The following is a 20,802-nucleotide window of genomic DNA, read 5'->3' on the forward strand; positions in this document are numbered from 1 at the left end:
TTATAAAAAAAATGCAAAACCAATCTCGATTGGATACAAAAATTGGAACTTGCACAAGTGCATATATCAATCTACACAAACAATGATAAAAAGAAGAAGAAATGTACATGGGTGCCTTTGGATTGGAATCAGGAGGAAGTGTAGCAATATAGAGATGTTTAACCAATCAGTCAACTTGGCTTTCCTTTTCTCATTATCAGCTTCTTCAAGTTGAATCTGCAATAAGAAACATGAAAATGGTGAAGACATGCATATATAAAAGCTTTGCAAACACAAGTTCTTTCACCATACGAATATATCCGATAAGGGCATGTTAAATTTTATGTTTTTATGTACTTCGAGAATCATACCTCGTCTCGTATATTAGTTAACATAGTTCCCAAAATGCAAAAAACCGACCTCTTATGCTGCCCAGGAGGCTCCATTTCAGACTTGTTCGCGATCGGGTCTGCACTTAGAACAGCATGGACTTTCTTGTACAAAGACTCGGTTTTATCTGTCTCAAGTCCTCTCTTAATATACATACTAAAGAAGGCTAAGGTCCATCTTCTCAACAAATTAAAACTCTCAAGGCTCGAATCGTTCGTTTCAAAAAAAAAAATACTAATATACAACATATATATATATGGAAGCAAGCACATCGAAAACAAAAGCCAATCTTCAAACCCAATTTTTCACCTGGGTTAGAGTAATGTCAAACTGCAGAAAGGCTAGCCCACTTGCCAAGATCATAAGGATCAGCATAGTAAAACAACTTAATTCTGTTTGACAGCAGCAACTACAGGAGCTCTAAAACTAGCATCATCCTGCTCGGGAAGCTTGTCCGTAAATGCTGCAACATCTCCCAGAAGTCTGAAACAGATTCTCCGAGTTTGTAATTGTCTAGGGAAATCGAAGTACATAGCTGTTCCTGGTTTGGCCTCGGGCAACCTGTATTCCGCAATAGTCACCATGTTGGATCCTATTCCTTCCTGTAATATAATTCTAGTAAGTTTCCCAAGAATCTAATAACGAATACCACTCAGAGGTATATTTGAAAAAAGTAGTAAAAACTGCTGAATGGGATATGAAACAAAAATCAGATGAAGTAAGACTAGGTTCTTTGGTACCACAATAAATGCTAAATAAATAGGAGCAACACTATGTAACAGAAATAAGACTCGTTAGCTTGTGTGTGGTATTCATCATTAATCAGCATGAGAACGTTTTTTCTCCTTTACTAATACCACAGCCACTGTTGTCAACCAAGTATAATAAGTATTTGATGTTGAACGTAAAGTCAAAAGGGGGCTCAGCTGAATTGTTTTAAAAAATAGGGGCACCACACATTTTAATTAAACAAAGGGCACCGAATTCGGTGTTCTAATTTTTAATTAAAATATTTTTGGGTTAATTATATTTTAGTCATTGCATATTTTAGAATATTTATAAGATTAGTCCTTAAGCTTCAACTATAAATACCTTAGCACATTTAGCTTCAAAATAATCCCAAATCATTTCTTTCTTCTAATACTAGAGAGCTTTCTTGTGAGTAGTGAGTATTTTGTAAACACCTGTAAATTTTCTCTCTTAGTAAAAGATTTGCAGCAGTCCTGAGATGTAAGCAAATTGGTTGAACTCTGTTATCAATTCAATGTATTATTTTTCCGCTTTTATTTCGCATTCTGGTTATAGGGAAATTACTCGTACTCGTTTTATTTCCCAACAACTGGTATCAGAGCTTTTGGTTGTGAATTTTATCAATTTTTTACGAGATTACTATTAATCAATATTCACGTGAATAGTAAATTTCGTGAATAGTAAAAAAAATTATCGGCGATACGAATTTGTCGACGGAGGTATTCTAATACATGGTGGTTCGCAAGAATTGTCAGAAACGATCCAAACGAAGCCAGATTCGAGTGGGAGCGATGGCTACAGACGAAGGGAAAGTGAAAATTGAAAAGTTTGATGGTGCGGACTTTGGCTTTTGGAAGATGCAGATTGAAGATTTTCTGTACCAGAAAAATTTATATCAACCCCTCTCAGGAAAACAACCAGAGGGCATGAAGAATGAAGACTGGACTCTTCTCGACAGACAAGCCCTCGGAGTTATCCGATTGACGTTATCCCGCAATGTTACTTTCAACATAGCAAAGGAAAAGACCACGGCGGGTCTTATGGCGGCTCTCTCCAGTATGTATGAGAAGCCATCGGCCTCAAACAAAGTTCACTTGATGAGGCGATTATTTAATTTGCGGATGGCAGAAGGGGCATCAGTGGCTCAACACCTAAATGAACTCAACACTATCACAACCCAGTTGAATTCTGTGAAAATTGAGTTTGATGATGAAGTTCGAGCTTTAATTCTCTTATCATCTCTACCAGACAGTTGGAATGCTACTGTTACAGCAGTCAGCAGCTCGTCGGGAAACATCAAATTAAAATTCGACGATGTTCAGGATCTGGTATTGAGTGAAGAAATTCGACGGAGAGAATCGGGTGAAGCATCAACCTCCTCAGCCTTGCACACGGAGTCCAGAGGGAGAACTTCAGAAAGAAATTCAAATTGTGGTAGATCCAAATCCAGAACGAGAAAGAAAGATTTTACCTGTTATAACTGCGGCAAGAAGGGTCACTTTAAAAGAGATTGTCGAGCATCGAAGAAAAATACCAGCGCACAGAAATCTGTAAACGTGACAGAGGAGACAGGTGATGCCATGATTCTAAGCGTCAACAGTCCGATTGAATAATGAATTTTGGATTCAGGAGCATCTTTCCACTTCACCCCATGCCGAGAAATCATGGAGAACTATGTCAGTGGTGATTTTGGGAGGGTTCATCTAGCTGATGATGAAACCTTGAAGATCGTCGGAAAAGGAGACATCCGATTAAAGTTTCCAAACCAGACCACCTGGACGCTAAAAAGAGTGAGACATATTCCTGACCTCAAAAGAATTTTGATTTCTGTAGGACAACTTGATGGAGAAGGATATATCACAACCTTTTCAGGTTATGAACGGAAGATTACCAAAGGAGCACTCGTCATTGCTCGTGGTAAGAAGACTGATACTCTCTATGTAACCTCAAATTTAGAGAATATCATTGTAGTAGTAGATGTTGATGGAAAATCAAACCTATGGTACCAAAGGCTTGGTTATATGAGCGAGAAAGGGATAAAGACACTTTTGTCAAAAGGGAAGCTATCGGATCTAAAGAATGTAGATGTCGGACTATGCGAGGATTGCATCTTTGGCAAACAAAATAAAGTCAGCTTTGCAAAGATTGGTAAGACACCCAAGGCTGAAAAGTTAGAGTTGGTTCATATTGATGTACGGGGACCATCCCAGTTCCATCTCTTGCAGACTCATTATTTTATGTCACCTTCATCGATGATTCTACAAGGAAGGTGTGAGTTTATTTTCTGAAGAAGAAATCAAAAGTCTTTGATACCTTCAGAAAATGGAAGGTCATGGTGGAAAATGAGACTGATATGAAAGTCAAGCGGTTGAGGTCTAACAATGGAGGAGAATACAGAAATAGGAGATTCAGATATTTCTGGGTAAACAATGGGATCAAGATGGAGACAACAGTTCCCATGACACCGTAACAGAATGACGTAGCAGAGCGCATGAACATAACTCTGAATGAACATGCCAGAAGCATGAGGATACATGCAGGATTACCCAAATTTCTATGGGCTGAAGCTATTAACACTGCAGCTTACCTGATCAACCGTGGGCCCTCAATTCCTTTGGATGGAAGAATACCAGATGAAGTTTGGAGCAAGAAAGAAATAAACCTTTCACACTTAAGAGTGTTTGGTTGTATTTCTTATGTACACATAGACTCTGCTGAAAGAAGTAAACTTGATGCTAAGTCCCACAAATGTGCCTTTGTTGGTTATGGCGGTGATGAGTTCGGTTACCGGTTTTGGGACTATGAAAATCGGAAGATCATCAGAAGCAGAGATGTCATTTTCAATGAGAATGTGATGTACAAAGTCAGGTCAACTGTAGAATCAAGCAGCTCCAATACCAAAGCTGAAACAAAGGAAATTGCTGAGTTCGAGGAGATTTCTGGAAATGATGTTCAGATCAGTCCTAAAGCAGTTCAAGAAGAACCAGGCACATTGGAACTAAGACACTCCTCCAGAATTCCTAAACCAACCCAACGTTATTCGCCTTCTTTGCACTACTTGTTGCTGACTGACAATGGTGAACCAGAGTGCTATGATGAAGCAATGCAGGTCGAGGATTCACTCAAGTGGGAGTCTTTCATGAAAGATGAGATGGACTCGCTTATGTCAAATCAGACTTAGGAATTAGCTGAATTACCACCAGGCAAGAAATAGCTCCATAACAAGTGGATCTACAGGATCAAAGAAGAGTACAATGGGAGCAAACGCTACAAAGCAAGATTGATTGTCAAAGGTTTCCAACAAAATGAAGGTATTGACTACAATGAAATTTTCTCTCCAATTGTAAAACTGTCTACAATCATACTGGTGTTGAAAATTGTAGCTGCAGAAAATTTACATCTTGAGCAGTTAGATGTAAAGACAGCTTTCCTTCATGGTGATTTGGAGGAAGAAATCTATATGAGGCAGCCAGAAGGCTTCATAGAGGCAAGCAAGAAAAACCTGGTATACAGGTTGAAGAAGAGCTTGTATGGTTTAAAACAAACTCCTAGACAGTGGTACAAGAAGTTCGATAGCTTCATGAGTAGTAGTGGTTTTACCAGATGCCAAGCATATCATTGTTGTTACATCAAGAAGTTCGATAATAACTTCATTATTTTATTGTTGTATGTTGATGACATGCTTGTTGCAGGTTCAGACATGCAATAGATTATAAACTTGAAGCAAAAATTATCGAAGCAGTTTGCAATGAAAGATCTGAGCGCTGCAAAGCAGATTCTTGGGATGAGGATCAAGAAAGACACAAAGTTGGGGACTTTGATGTTATCACAGGCTGAGTACATCAACAAAGTACTCTCCAGGTTCAACATGCAAGATACTAAACCAGTAAGTACACCTTTAGGTGTTCATTTTAGACTCTCCAAAGAACAGTCACCAAAGACGGAGGAAGAGCGTGCACACATGGTGAAGGTGTCGTATGTCTCATCAATTGGAAGTCTGATGTATGCCATAGTTTGTACCAGACCAGATATTGCTCATACAGTGGGAGCTGTTAGCAGGTACATAAATAATCCAGGCAAGGTACACTGGGAAGCAGTCAAATGGATCATCAGATATCTGCGGGGTACCACAAACAAAGCACTTTGTTTCAAAGGTGGAGATACGATACTGACAGGCTATGTAGATGCTGACTTAGCCGGAAATGTTGACATCAGAAGGAGCACTACAGGGTATGTCTATACTCTAAGAGGAACCGCGGTGAGTTGGGTTTCTCAACTACAGAATATAGTTTCTCTCTCCACAACTGAAGCAGAATATGTCACTGTTACGGAAGCCAGCAAGGAGATGGTTTGGCTACAATGTTTCTTAGAAGAGTTAGGCAAGAAACAAGAAAACAATGTTTTGTATTGCGACAGTCAAAGTGCTATCCATCTAGCAAAGAATCCGTCTTTTCATTCCAGGACGAAGCACATACAATTACGATATCATTTTATCCGATCTCTTCTGGAAGATGAGATTTTGAAACTTGAAAAGATTAGTGGAGCTCAAAATCCGGCAAACATGCTAAGAAAGACGGTAACCACGGACAAACTGAAGTTGTGTTCAGCTTCAGTTGGCATGCTAGAATAACGAGACCAGAAATGCTGATGCATTAATCGAGGTGTGAAGAAAGATTAAAATCAATATTCAAGTGGGAGATTGTTGAACGTAAAGTCAAAAGGGGGGCCCAGCTGAATTGTTTTCAAAAATAGGGGGCGCCGCACACTTTAATTCAATAAATGGGGCACCGAATTTTAATTAAAATATTTTTGGGTTAATTACATTTTAGCCACTGCACACTTTAGGCTATTTACAAGATTAGTCCATAAGCTTCAACTATAAATACCCTAGCCCATTTAGCTTCAAAATAATCCCAAATCATTTCTTTCTCCCAATTCTAGAGAGCTTTCTTGTGAGTAGTGAGTGTTTTGTAAACACCTGTAAATTTTCTCTCTTAGTAAAAGATTTGCAGTAGTTCGGAGACGTAAGCAAGTTGGTTGAACTCCGTTATCAATTTCGGGTATTATTTTTCCGCTTTTATTTCGCATTCTCACTAATCTGGTTATAGGGAAATTACTCGTACTCGTTTTATTTCCCATTATTTGACTCGTAATTTGAATTAAAGAAGAATAGGGGCTAAAATGTAGTGTTAGCAATCTAGAACTTACAGAAAATATAAACTGGTGGTAGAATCAAACACCAAGGAACATTCCGGTGTCCCATTTCACTTATGAGTGCATTCCTCTAGAATAGGAAAGAGAATACTATAAAAGTTAAAGGCGGTCTCAAACAACTCTCCCATCAAGGTGATAAAAGGCCAAAGGGGATGAAGCAAACAAAAGTATGCTTATCTCTTCAAAATCTGATATTAGGGTTCAGTACTAATTTCATTATGCTGTTGCCTCATTGAATTTCTACCAAAGTAATAATCCTGGTTAAAATTAAGAAGCAGTATCATAAAGGCAGGTCTAACAGATACAAATTAATAACTTTGTATGAAGGGAAAACAGGAAAAGCCTTAAAGCCTGTTGGGGATGCCCTGCAACGGGTATCCTTTTATTTGGCTTTCATATCAGTTTCATGACTCATGGTTTTAGTGTTCTTAGATGATCCACAAACAAACTTCTGTTTCTAGATATCTGCGAGTAGATACAAATTAATAACTTTGGAGCTCTTGTCTGGAAAGGAGAATGCTTTACTTATTGATGTCTGGCCTGAGGCAAGATACCATAAAGTCTTTTGTCTATTTTTTTTTTTGCCCTTTTATTTTGGTCTTTGAGCAAGACAAGAAGGCACCGTAGCTCAAACTTAGTTCTCTGTCCTAAGCCTATCCTGCACCCCACCTGAGAAAAGCTCCAGTGAGTTTTGGGCTTTTAAGTTTTTGTATCATGGAATATGCATTTATTCAAAGAGACTTAATCAACCTAGTTCTCATAGTGCTTTCATGCCCCTCTTCCTTGAGTGCCATTTGCCCTCGTGGATGATTAATATCTATTACTTCTCTAAAGTTGAAATTTGTTTTTCCTATTATATTGAATCTGAAGTGGCTTATTATGGGGCATTAACTTTGTCAAGGTCTTAAGAGAGAGAGATGGCATTCCTGATCTTCGACGAGCAGCTCGGTCTCGTTATGCTAGTGTATATTTACCTGAGGTCCGGTTAAACTTCACTATCTTACTTGAAAAGTTTACCTTTTTTTTGGCTTTCCCGAAGCTTTATCTTTTATTGTCTTCGTTTTCATTCAGGTTAATGGCTCAATACGGAATCTAATGAAGAGTGGAAGGGACCTTGATGACTCCTTGATTGCTACTGTTATTCGAAACTTGAAAACCATTGAGGTTTGTATCTTCTTGTTTTCCATTGTTTACCTCTTCACTGGTTTTAGCTGTTTTTTAAGCTAGAGCTTTGCAGAAAGAGTGAAAGAACTTAGGCTCGGACTAACCAAATTCTGTAACTCAATCACATTTAGGCTACTGAGAACACTTCCCCATATGATTTTGTAGCTTCGTATTTCTATGAACTTTATTATCTTTTCTCTCTTCTTTGTCAACTTAGTTTTATTGTCATACCGTGAATCTAAGTTTTTCAAAGCCACGTTTCATTACATAGGTTGGAGGAAGAGGGGAAGGGGAGAAAGGGGATTGTCAATGTTTAAAGTCATGCTAAGCTATTTACATTTGTCTAGAGGTTGATCATGCACATCCAGTCTTTTCCTTATTGGATGTAGCTAAAGTTAACTGCCGACTGCGGCCATTGTTATTGACCTGTGAATCAAACATCATAATTTATACATATGTTCTTTTTCTACCACTTGTAGGGCAGGTCGAAGGTCATAATTGTGGATGACGATGGTAGTCGTTCCAAAGGAATTGCAAGATCATTGAGAAAACTTGGGATTACAGTAAGCATTTTTAAATTTTCAAAGTTATTCTTTAAGAAAATAATTCTGAGAAAGGTCATATGGTTCTTTTCATGAATTAACATCCATGTCTTGATGTTGTGTCTGGCAGCTAGAATTTCTTTGATCTAAGGAGAGAACATATTCATCTCAATTTGAAATAACCAACATAGATGAGACCCGTTTAAAGTTGAAATTTTTATTAATTTGGTCCGTTATAGTTTTTGAAGATCTCATTTTGGAGTCTGAGCATTGAACTGTTGCCTGCTGTCTCAGGCTAATCTAACTCGTTTTTTCTCGATATCTTATCTTCTGAACTCTTGAACACATACCTGAAATGAATTGTTGCATTTAGTGACTTTGGGTTTTCTGGTATTGTGAAACGGATTGCATAACCTAATATTTTATGTGTTTTAAAATCACAGAAGCCATACCTGGTCCAGGGTGGTTTCCGGTATTGGGTGAACCAGCTCTCCGAGTTAAGGAACTCAAACCAGAGAACACTTACGATACTCAACGAGGTATTCATTATGCTGTACTCTTTCCTCAGCTTAGTAGAAATAGTCCTTCTAATTGAATGTAATCTTAACTTGTGCTCACCACAGGAAGCTGAGGAAATCTTAAAAGAAATTAGTCCTTCTCCGGTGCAAGTTCTCGGGTTTTGTGTGGTAAGAGGCTCAGGATCCCTTTTCAATATGTAGTTTTTTAAGTTCATGTGCTAGCTAAAAGAAAGGTGTTCTTGTTGTTGAACTAGCTTTAGCTATGTTAGGAGTATGTTTGGTATATTGTAATGTGTGTATTCTCGTTATTACGCTAGCTCGGGTGACGTTAGAAGTGTGTTTGGAATCGTAACGTGGTCCGATGTCATTATTTTCCTCACATGTAACATGTGAGTTATATCAGTTAAAACCCCATCAAATTCTAATAAATATCTCTGTGGCAGGGTTCTGTAGCAGCAATTTATGCACTACTAGGTGCGTATCTTGTCCTCTGAAATCTCAGTTCCTTTTCTTTTCGCTGTTGAATCGAAACCTGGAAGAAATTATTGATTGTTCATCTGTCATAAGTAGTTCTGATTTGTAAATTATGGAGAAAGAGCAAGAGAAAATGTTATTTATTATGTCCTCTCTAATATAAATTCCCATGTGTTTTGTCTTCATAACCATTTACTTTATGTCGCTTTTTATGTTTACCGATGTTCCGATTCTTTCTAGAGTGGGAGAAATCATTGCAGCTTATTGGCATTGTTGGTCTAGTCCTGGTATGTAAATATCCTGGTTTAAAATGTTTAGGTCGAGTTCTTGGTATCTGATAATGGTGATCTTTAAGCCTACTCATTGTCGGCTTGTGACTTAACTAGACCATCTATCGGCGAGTCTCTTCATACGAGGGCCCTGAGGATTTGAAAGAAGACATAAGGTACAACGTACAGCCTCCAAAGCACTTACATTGCTCAAACTCATGATTTTACTTGAAGTACCATGTTTAACATCCATGCCGAAACTAAATGGCCATTGATGACATGATCTTACATGATATTGTTGTCGAAAAATGGTTGATATAACTGTTTCCGATGCATTATTTTCGAGGGTGGCACGTTCTTTTGTCTGCAATGTGCTGAGAATTAGATAAATCTTATGAACTTGAGACTCAAGTATATTTTTTTTATCATTGATTAAGTTATTAGATGCGTCTCTCATTTGCTTTTGCATAGTTATTAGATTTACACGAGGATGAGTATTAAGATTCTTCATCCATCAAACTGTTCTTTTGAATTTCACCGAAACCTCAACGACGGTTTGTTTCTTCCAACTGAAATACATCTTGAAGGTTGTTGCTAGCCCCTGTTAGATTCGGAGCTCTGACTTTTTCATGGGTTTCCGGGAAGTTAGAAACCAACGGCATTGGACTTCCAACCTCACCCTCGTTGTCAGAAGCCCAAAGCCTAGTGTTGCAGGCAGCTGCAAAGCATGAATCTAAACCATCTGATTCAGAAGATCCATCTGCCAATGCAGTAACTCCGATGAATGAGAAGGTCGATCTCTCCAAAGCATAGGTGGAGTACGTTCTTCTTGCAATAAAACATCTCATTTGATCATCAGAGTGGTGAATGCAAGTTGACCTGGCTCATTTGGTAATAGTGAACAAAGAGTTTGCACACAAACTGACATGTATAAGCCCTAAGAACAAATCCTCTACATTATCAGTTGTATCAATAGAGTTTTGTAATAATCGTGCCAATCGCACCCGATAAAGAAGTTGAGAAATGCTCATCCCCAGAGAAACATACATCATGTTCAAATATGACATTCTGCGCATCCCCAGGTAAAACATCTTGTATGATGATAATGAGTCCATTCAAGGCTGAGAAATGCAGATTATGAAACAGGAGATCATACTCGAATCGAACCGAATCAAATTGGTTCGAACCTGCTTCGGTCAAATATACAGAAACAAGGCAGTGGTCGATACAGGATTCATTAACATTCATTTGTTAAAATATACACAGGCTTATCACCCAAAGAGCTTTACGGTTTGGACATTCTCCTATATATAGTATATCATCCATGATTCTAAAATCATTAGTTTTCCACTTTTCACTCACTACCATGGAACTAAAACGATAGAAAATTCAATCCCAACCCTCACATGGTCAATGCCTGTTTTCATTGGCTGTCGGAGAAATCCGCATCAATTACATCCCCATCAGACCCCTTGCTAGATGATGAATCTGAAGGTCCAGTTTCACCACCAGGTGTAGGGCCAGTGGCAGCGCCGGGTTGGTTGTAGACCGACTGGCCAAGCTGCATTACTTCTTGGTTGAGGGCAGCCATGGCATCCTTTATACCTTGTGTCGAGCCCCCTGAAATCATGTCCTTGAGCTCTCGCAGTTTCACCTCTACCTTCTCTTTGACTGCCGCAGGAACCTTGTCCCCAAGTTCTTTCAGCTGCTTCTCTGTCTGATACACTACAGAATCTGCCTGGTTCTTTGTGTCTATAGCATCTCTTTTCTCCTTATCCTCCTTTGCAAACTTCTCAGCTTCCTTCACCATCCTATCAACCTGCATCACAATAAAATTTAGTAATATTTCGATATAGTTTGTGTAACAGCTCGAAAATTAAGAGCAATTCATCCGAGTAACACCAGAAATATCAAATATACATACCTCATCACCGGGCAAGGTACTGGCACCAGTAATAGTGATGTCCTGCTTCTTCCCCGTTCCCTTATCGACAGCAGTCACAGAGAGGATACCATTGGCATCAATGTCGAATTTAACTTCGATCTGCGGAACTCCACGTGGTGCCGGTGGGATCCCATCAAGTCGGAAGCTTCCGAGCGATTTGTTATCCCTAACAAACTCTCTTTCACCTTGAAGTACATTAATCTCGACGCTTGTCTGGCCATCGGCAGCAGTTGAAAAGGCTTCCGATTTGGAGGTTGGCAATGCGGTATTTCTTGGGATAATTTTGGTCATAACACCACCAAGTGTTTCTAGACCAAGTGACAATGGTGTAACATCCAAAAGCACAATATCACTGACATCTCCGGCTAAAACACCGGCCTACAATAACGGGGAGGCGAAAGGAAACATTCTAAGAATAGAACTTCAAACAACAATAGGACTTATCACATTCAAATTCTATAACCAACTCTACCACATTCAACTGCAAAGGAAAATTTGATTTAGAACTTTCAAGGCAACTTAATGAAGACTAAACCCACCTGAACTGCAGCCCCTAAAGCGACAACTTCGTCCGGATTGACCGTCAGATTAGGTTCCTTGCCGGTCATCTTCTTTACGAGTTCCTGAACAGCCGGGATCCGTGTAGACCCACCGACAAGGATAACCTCAGCTATGTCCTTAATGGAAAGTTTTGCATCCCCCAGGGCATTCTCCACTGGTGTTTTGAGCCTACAGAACATATTAAACAGATGATAAACCTGAAAAACTGAGTACAAAATTTAGGAACATAAACACTACCTGTCAAGTAGGTCTGAGCACAATTCCTCAAACTTAACCCTGGTAAGTGTGGTTTCGATGTGCTTAGGCCCGTCTGCAGTGGCCGTAATGAAAGGTAAACTGCAACCGAGCAAGAAAAAGGCTCTGCTACTAAACACCAGATAGAAATTTGCAGAAATGAAAGCATGATCAAAAAAGAGGAGAGCAATGCCTTATATTAGTCTGAGTCAAAGTCGATAACTCCATTTTAGCTTTCTCGGCCGTCTCGGTTAACCGCTGAAGAGCTTGTTTGTCTTTCAAAAGATCTATGCCTTCGTCTCTCCTAAAGTTTTCAGCAAGCCAATCAACAATTCTCTGCAAGTGAAACAAGTTACATGACATGCTTCACCACTAGAACGACACATAACATAACGGAAAACGTGTCTCCGGACGTAGAAAGCACTTCAAACACTCCATCACCAACCTCGAGCACTGTCACATATCAACAAATACACAACAAATCATTTTCTGGTGTTATCTTCAGTTCTTAACCAACAAAAGATCAAGTCATTCACTCATTGTAACATACAACATAACAAGTGGACAACATACCCGAAACGTCGAAAGTACCACCTCCGAGATCAAAAACAAGGATGGTTTCATTGTTCTTCTTCTCAAACCCATATGCCAAAGAGGCAGCAGTAGGTTCATTGATAATCCGGAGAACTTCTAACCCGGCGATTCGACCGGCATCCTTCGTAGCCGTCCTTTGGGAATCATTGAAGTAAGCAGGGACGGTAACAACAGCTTTGGTCACATTATCGTTCAAAAACTTCGATGCATCATCAACAAGCTTTCTCAAAACCTATATCCAACAGTAAAAACAACCCTTTAACATAGAAATATTCTAAATTCACAAGGTATTCGGTTTCAGCAGCGAAAACACTCGAATTGGACTCGATTATTGTTGAATCGGGCTACAGAATCATAGTAAAGGCTATCTAATTCATAAACAACATAACTAGTGGTAAGTAAAATTCGATTCGACTGAAACAAACTAAAATTTTCAACTCGACTCGATGTTAAAGAGTCGACTCGTGATCTTGTACCTAGAAAAGATTTTAAATTTGAGTGGACTTATAAAATAAAACTCGAATAACTAAAAAAAAATTACTAATTAGAGGATTAATTTTCAAATAGAGTTCCTTTGACTCTACGTGATACATGTATATTTCGTATATGTATGTTACGAATGCAAAAATATAAAAAAATATACATGCATATAGTATATGATTCGAATAATACATTATTATAAATATTTATAATTAAAATTTATATAGAAATTCAATAAATTTAACTCGATTTAATTAAAATTTAATAAATTAGATTTGACTAAGAAATTTTTTTAAATAAAATTCGAATTATAGAATAAGACTGTCACCCTGACTACAAATTTTATGACTCGAATGGTTGAGTACTCAAAGCAAAAGTAAGAACGCCCGCAATATAATATACCTGAGCTGAAATCTCCTCGGCGGCGAATTGTTTACCAATGGCAGGACACTCAAGCTTAACATTTCCATTCTCATCTCTGATAACTTTGTAAGAAACCTGTTTGGCTTCCTCGTCCACTTCCGCCATCTTCCTTCCGATGAACCTCTTCACCGAGAAGAACGTGTTCTCAGGGTTCACGACGGCTTGTCGTTTCGCAATCTGCCCAACCAACCTATCCCCACTCTTCGTATACGCCACCACGGTCGGCGTCGTTCTCTGCCCTTCCGCATTCGTAACTATTGTCGGCTTCCCCCCTTCCATGGCCGCCACGGCGGAGTTAGTAGTCCCGAGATCGATTCCCACCACTTTCTCGTTCAAAACTCTCACCGGCCCAACATTGTACTGTTTACCGTTGCCGACGTTGGCGAGCCGTAAGAAGGTGGCGTTTAACGACGACGTATTGCGCAGCCTTAGCCCGAAGAAAACCGTTCTGGGGGAATGGTTATTGGGTTTTCTAGAAGAAGCGAAACCCATGCCTCCAAGGACGTGGATTTGGGCGTTGGAAGACGCCATTTTTTGCAGACAATAACTACAAGAACGATGGATTGAGAGTGGACAAAGGTTCTTCTTTGGATTGAGAAACCCATAATTCACCGCAGAAAAGAGAATGCGAAGAATGCTAAGGCTAAGGTTTTAGGCTGAGCTCAAGGTTGAAGATCATACGAGGAAGGAGAAGGTCTTTAGTTTCTTTTAAAAGAAACCAGACCAAAGAATGACAGTGTGACCGAGTTGGGTGATGACACGTGGAGAGACTCTGGAATGCTCTCAGAACATTGAGTTTGATTTTGATGCTTTTGTCGCTGTTTGGATGGAAAGAAAAAGAAAGTTCTAGGTGGTTGCAGAATCTGGGTTTTCCAAAGATAAATCCATTGTTGATTCAAAGAACATCTTCTCATAAAACAAAGCCCAAAAACGAAGCAAAATGCCCACTATGATTGTCTATCTCATAATATTGAACATTATATATAATAATTATAATATATATATATATAATTATACACCTTAATACATTAAATATTAATTTATATTTAAATATCAATATTTATTATTATAATGAGAATAGAGTTAACTAACATTGAATATATTAATCAAAACAATGATCATATTAATGCACGAGGGTGATTTGATTGTCAAATTTATTAAGAGTATTTAGAATAGATAATATTTTGTAATTATTTTAATTAAATAAAATATATATATATATATATTAATATTTAAATCGTTTAGGATTCGAATCTATCAAACGATCTTAACGAAAAAAGAAAATATTATTCTTTTTAGAAATCATAAGTTTAATCAGTTGTTTTAGTAAGATGTGTATATTATTAATTACTAAGAAAATATCTAAAAAGATATTATCTTAAAAGGACCTAGATAAATTAAAAAATCGATTAAGGAACGAAAACTCGAACAATTACAAACATTCTTAGGAAACCTCGTATTCTTCTCGAACTTATAGCCAAAACAACTATAGAAACAAGTTTTGTTTCGAAAAGTATATATATGAGTTATGATACACTTATATATGGGGTAAAAATTCTAATTTTACATCTTTATAGGACTGTTAGATGAAAGAAATCAAAGTATGAGATTAATTCCTTAATTTTTTCCGGTGAATATCTTATTTTAATCTTATCCTTTCATTCTATTCATTTAATAGTTTTAAAAATGTGTAAAATTAAAATTTTTATAGTTAATGTAACTGGGTCATGCCCTTATATAAGAGATGTAGCAGGGTTAGATAAAATTGCATAAAGGAAAAGTTTTTAATTTTACATTGATTTAGACTATTGGATGAGTGTAAATTATCCGATGGTGACGACGGTGCTGACGTCGATATTCGAGGGCTCTGTTTTTTCGGTGCTCATATGGAACGGACATCGGATTTCTGGGGGGTACTTGCAGTCCTACGTCGGGGAAGAAGACGGGGTTCTGATACTGAAACCCGCCGGCGGGTTGTGCGTGGTGGTTTTCTGCTTGGAATGGGTGGTTTTGGGGCTGCCTTTTGTGTTGAGGTACCATGCTTTTGAAAGCATTCGGAGCTGACCTTATTTTAACTGATCCAGCAAAAGGCATGAAGGGGGCTGTTCAGAAAGCTGAAGAGATTGTGAACAGCACACCCAATGGCTACATGCTTCAACAGTTTGACAATCCAGCAAATCCCAAAGTAAGTATTTACAACTCCTTATTAGTAATTTCCTGCGTTTTGTGGCCTTAGGTAAAAATTCATATTTCCTTTTGCAGATACACTATTAGACAACTGGTCCAGAGATCTGGGAAGATGCCAGAGGCAAGGTGGACATATTTGTTGGAGGGATTGGAACCGGTGGAACTATATCTGGAGTAGGTCGGTTCCTTAAAGAAAAGAATCCCAACATAAAGGTGATCATCTGCTTTTAACTAATCCTGAATGGGATTCATATCACATGTCCTTCTGAACATTATCACATTGAATTTCAGAGAATTTTTTTTGAAAATTTCTGATAAAAGAAAAGTAACTTTTTAGCATCTACCAACAGTACTGATTTTCTTTAAGGAATTCTTTTTATTTTATTTTTCAGCAAGGATCTTGTCTTGTTTTGCAACTGAATACTTTGACTGTTTGTTTATGACTATGGACCTATCAGGTAATTGGTGTTGAACCTACAGAGAGCAACATACTTTCCGGTGGAAAGCCTGGTAAGAGGAGATAACCTTCTTTTTTTTTTAGATATATTATCTTCAATTGTCAATTTTTAGGAATGTGCATATTATGTTGACACTTGACACCCCATCTCCCCCTTATCAAATACAGGTCCTCACAAGATTCAAGGGATTGGAGCAGGTTTTATACCTGGGAATTTGGACCAAGATGTGATGGATGAAGTTATACAGGTCTGAGTTTTGTTCTCCTTCTTCCTGGGTATCTTTTTTTTTATTTCTGCAAGTCGAGTGGCCTTAGTGTCATTGAATTGGTAGTTGAGGTTTTCTTTATATAAGTCTCTCTAATGGCTTCGGTGCATGAAGTCGTGTAACCTTCTGATGGATTTGAATCAACAGATATCCAGTGATGAAGCTGTTGAAACTGCAAAGCAATTAGCCCTGCAAGAAGGCTTGATGGTAAGTTCATTTTCGTCAACTTTAAAGTGACTTTCAAAGTTTGGACTGGAAGCAAAAATGAATGGTTCTTTACCGACATTAATTTGTTGTTGCATGTCGTTAATCCTAGCAGTAGGAAGTTTAACACAAATGGGAAGATGTCATTGCTCTTTGTACATATGACCTTAGTAATTCAAAAGCTTGACCTAAGCTTAAATAATCAGAAGGTTCTTGGACTTGGATCATGCAGGAAGTTAGCCATGTGGTTTGAGTTTATGAAAGACTTTCAAAACCCTAGGGACATCAAAAAATGAAAAGTGAACAGAATAGAGTGACAATTGAATTCCATTTATATATTGTGTTCTACATGTGCTATAATGTTCGTTCTTGGCTAATTTGATTCATTATACTATGTAATATCAGGTTGGCATATCCTCTGGAGCTGCGGCAGCTGCTGCAATGGAAGTTGGGAAAAGACCGGAGAATGCTGGGAAGCTGATTGCTGTAAGTATCTTTTGAATATACCAAGAACTTGGCCTGCAGTTTTCAAGTAGGATATTGCTATTTTGGAAATTATGAACATCAAATATAACTCGAAAGCTAAAAACAAATATGGAGGTGTAAGTCTTTTGTTAAACTAGAGGAATGACATAAATCAAACTATTGTCATAGTGAATAGCTGAGTGATAATATTAAAGAATGGCATGACTTAAGATTTGCAAATCCCAAAATTAAGAGCTGGGAAGTGAACTAAAGCTTCCAAACATAGAATAGTGAACTTTGGATAGAAGGCTACGTCATCCAAATATGAACCACCTGAAGCCAAACCATATGTTATAACGTTATGTCACTAACTTGCCTAATTTAGGTGTTATATTCCCGATATTAATCCTTCCCTCTTCTCGTTTTGTTCACTTCTTTGGTGCATGCGCATGCTCGTGCATCTCCGTGAGGAACTAATAAAGGCAAAACCTACACCTAATATGTTTATTTGTATTCTCGATTGCCTGGCTGATGGTCTGCATTGTACTAGATTCTAAAAGTATCATTCCCTCTCTCTAGGATTTATTTTTGCTTGTTGACCTTAATAATCTGGAAAATTTAAAAGTATGGCTTCCATTCTTAAAAACTCTCCATCTTGCCTTTGGCCATCAGCAATCAGAAAATCAGTTGCACAGGTCATCTCTCACCAATATATACATATACACGATTGCATGCTCCCCCCCCCCCCAAGACACAATTTTTGGTACCTATACAACCATTTAATATGATAAAACTCATAAGTATTTGAATGTTATCAGGTCGTGTTTCCAAGCTTTGGTGAGCGATACCTCTCCTTGGTACTTTTCCAATCTATTCGAGATGAATGTGAGAAAATGCAGCCTGAACCATGAAGTCTCCTGTATGTAAATAAAATTGAGAAGGGCATTTCCTTGAAGTTCTTCAACTATGAGTTCTATTGAAAATAAAATTGAGACGGGGTGTTCCGCTGTATGAGTTCTATTGTTCATTTTACTTATTCAGTGGTTATGTTGTTTCGATTTTTTCATTTTATTTAAGTGTTCACGTAGTCGATGTCCAGCAAAGTTTTGAATATCGGTACGAGGATACGACCGTTAAAAAAATCGGACATACATGTTATACTCACATCGTTACTCATCCGAATCCAATAACCTATGTATTGCCTAAGAGCAAGGTTCAAGTAAGTGTCAAACAAGAGGAAACTCGTCCATATGCGAAGCCTTGTCGCAGATGGCCATTAATTAAAGCAATTGTAGGGAGATGCCTACCATATAATCTAAAAATCAGTGAAGTGAATAGAAATGGGTCACCAGCATTATTCTGATAAGCATCTGGCCTCAAACACCGATGCTGAAAGAAGACTTCATTCTCCCGACGAGGTGCGGCAATGTCTTCATGTTATCCTCGATCGACTGGTAAACGCACGATTCCAACTCGTTGACTGCATCGGTCATGTTTTGTTGAAGTTTAGCTGATTCGTATTTGTCTTGGCAGACCGTCAAGGATCAATTCAACCTCTCCTACATCCATCAGAACAATTATCCATCAATATATTATTATGGTGTAATATCTGGATGAAAGTTCAATAAAACAACAGAATCTGAACATGGAGAATCCTTAGATCTAACATTATTTGCTCCATAACAAACGCTGAAGAATCCTTCGTTTGAAAGTCGGAAAACAAGATTTCTTAAGTTATACACCACAATTTCTCTACAAGGGACACCACCACCGGTCATATTACCTAAACAACTCATTTCCCTTTTCTTTGTTTGATATTCCTGTTCCGCTGCACTTCTATCGTATCGTCTAGTTTCCTGTAAACTACCTATCCGTTTCCACTAATAACATTTTCCATTTGCATATTCCTCAGCACTTACAAACTAACCTCACGTTGTCATATACTGCCTCTGAGCATTTTCTAATAAGCATGCAATGCCAGAATCATGGAACGGGACATCAGTCCAAAGGACTTCAACGAACACGGATAACTATTTTTAGGAATCAGACCAGAGTTCACCAAGCAGCCCTGTTCTCAGTAGGAGAGGCAAAGACTTGAAAACAGATACGTTCATTCCAGTCATTTAGCACGAACCTCACTTCTTTAAAACTCATTTGCGTGCCTATTTTCTTTGAACGACTCCTGCTTTTGAATGGTGTCACTGGCCAGGCAAAGAACTCTGTACCGAAGGGAACTGGCAATGGATACATCAAAGAAGGTAGTGGAAAAACACTCACGATGAAAGCAAAGAGCTTGCTCGAAGACAGCCCAACTAGGGGATTTTACTTCTTTTTGTTGAACTGATTCAGGCGCTCAAAGGCAGACTCCAAAAGGATGTTTAATGCGAACATTTCTAGAACATTATCCAGAATCATGGGCAGGCTACTGTATGGTTAGAGGAGTGGCTCGGTGTACCGCCATTCGATCACATCCGCTCCACAAATTAACTATTTATTTTAGAAAATGCTTGTAGTGAAAGAAGAAATGCAAGAGCAATGTGCTAACTTTCAGAAACCACCCTTCTAAAACAAAACTCGGGAGAAAACATAAAAACCATAGACTAAGAGCAGCTCGATCTTAGCACGATCATGGAAACAAAAGGTCCCGAAATTTGTTAAGACAGAAAGCAAAGTGAGGATAAAACGTTAGCCATAGAAAAGTTAAAAGCTGTTCAATGAAGAGAATAATGAGGCCCAAGTAGCTTTTCCTTGAAACAAAGTTCAGAAAACATATGAAACTTACTTGAAACTCGGCCATTTCGTCCTCGAAACGATGTTGAGCACTAACAACGGGAACGCTGCAATGTTCAACACAATTGCTTATCTCTTGTTTCCTTGCTCTATCAAAGCATCCATAGGCACACTTGAAATAAGCTTGCTGCAACCAATCATCACACCAAATTTAAAACACAATCAATAAAACCACAACACAACCAAGAAGCTCAAGTTATTTCATCATAACTGGTCAGAAAAACAAGCAAATTTGACAAGAAAATGTAGAATCTTTTAATATCTGAAGAAACCAGCAAAGTTCAAAGCTTTACTTTCAAAATCTCAATTTAGTTCCAACAATTACTAAGAAATCAAATACCCGGAGAACTCATATTTCCAAGTAAAGATTTGAGTTTGGGGCAACCTGAAGAGTGAAATTGATGTGGTCTTGGACAGGAGCAGTTGAGCTGCTGTGTTTACTTCATTGAGTTTCCTCCTCATTCTTTCTGAAACTAACTGCTGTTCCTTGTCTACCTTTGTTCCCATATCTTTATTATGTCATAATTATATGAGTAGGACCGTAAATGAGATGAGACATATCGTTACTAGAGATTGACTCGGACAAAGTTCGATAAAAACTCGATTCGAGTTCTAAATGAGTCAAAACGAACTATTTAATACTCGACTCGAAAAGCTTGCGAGCAACTCGAAAATATAATATATTACGATTTTATATTTTAAAATATAAATTATTAATAATATTAACATTTATGTGTTTATTTTTTTTTTAAATACAGTATAAGGTTTTCATGTATTTAAGGTTTAAGTTCGAGTCTGAGGCTTCAATCGAGTTAAGTTTAAGATTTTTTTCAGGCATCAACTCATTGTTTCGAGTTCGAGTCGAGTTTAAAAATTTTAGGCTAGCGAGTTTTCGA

The 20,802-nt window shown here is 38.1% G+C and overlaps 2 protein-coding genes and 2 pseudogenes across 2 annotated transcripts; 2 read left to right on the top strand and 2 right to left on the bottom strand.

Moving 5' to 3' along the window:
- The first annotated feature begins 6,485 nt into the window (after positions 1-6,485).
- Positions 6,486-10,191, top strand: LOC120135123. Its single transcript, XM_039151471.1, has 12 exons — positions 6,486-6,500; positions 6,606-6,707; positions 6,795-6,878; positions 7,235-7,312; positions 7,405-7,497; positions 7,977-8,060; positions 8,483-8,578; positions 8,663-8,725; positions 9,001-9,031; positions 9,272-9,318; positions 9,418-9,476; positions 9,888-10,191. Exons 1-12 carry the CDS (start codon positions 6,486-6,488, stop codon positions 10,111-10,113), a joined length of 978 nt encoding a protein of 325 aa, XP_039007402.1. The 3' UTR covers positions 10,114-10,191.
- A 328-nt stretch (positions 10,192-10,519) lies between these two features.
- LOC120135209 (heat shock 70 kDa protein 6, chloroplastic-like) lies at positions 10,520-14,227 on the bottom strand. Its single transcript, XM_039151523.1, has 8 exons — positions 13,517-14,227; positions 12,614-12,866; positions 12,442-12,493; positions 12,234-12,404; positions 12,044-12,142; positions 11,785-11,974; positions 11,225-11,623; positions 10,520-11,119 (listed from the first exon to the last, which is right to left on the bottom strand). The coding sequence occupies exons 1-8, from the start codon at positions 14,066-14,068 to the stop codon at positions 10,724-10,726; spliced, it is 2,112 nt and encodes a 703-aa protein (XP_039007454.1). The 5' UTR covers positions 14,069-14,227; the 3' UTR covers positions 10,520-10,723.
- Positions 14,228-15,575: 1,348 nt separating this feature from the next.
- LOC120135081 lies at positions 15,576-18,039 on the top strand (annotated as a pseudogene).
- A 358-nt stretch (positions 18,040-18,397) lies between these two features.
- On the bottom strand, positions 18,398-20,413 carry LOC120135124 (annotated as a pseudogene).
- Between the last annotated feature and the right edge of the window lie 389 nt (positions 20,414-20,802).

The sequence above is a fragment of the Hibiscus syriacus genome, unplaced genomic scaffold (assembly GCF_006381635.1).
Source record: "Hibiscus syriacus cultivar Baekdansim isolate YM2019G1 unplaced genomic scaffold, ASM638163v2 tig00110602_pilon, whole genome shotgun sequence".
In the NCBI taxonomy this organism is placed as follows: Eukaryota; Viridiplantae; Streptophyta; class Magnoliopsida; order Malvales; family Malvaceae; genus Hibiscus; species Hibiscus syriacus.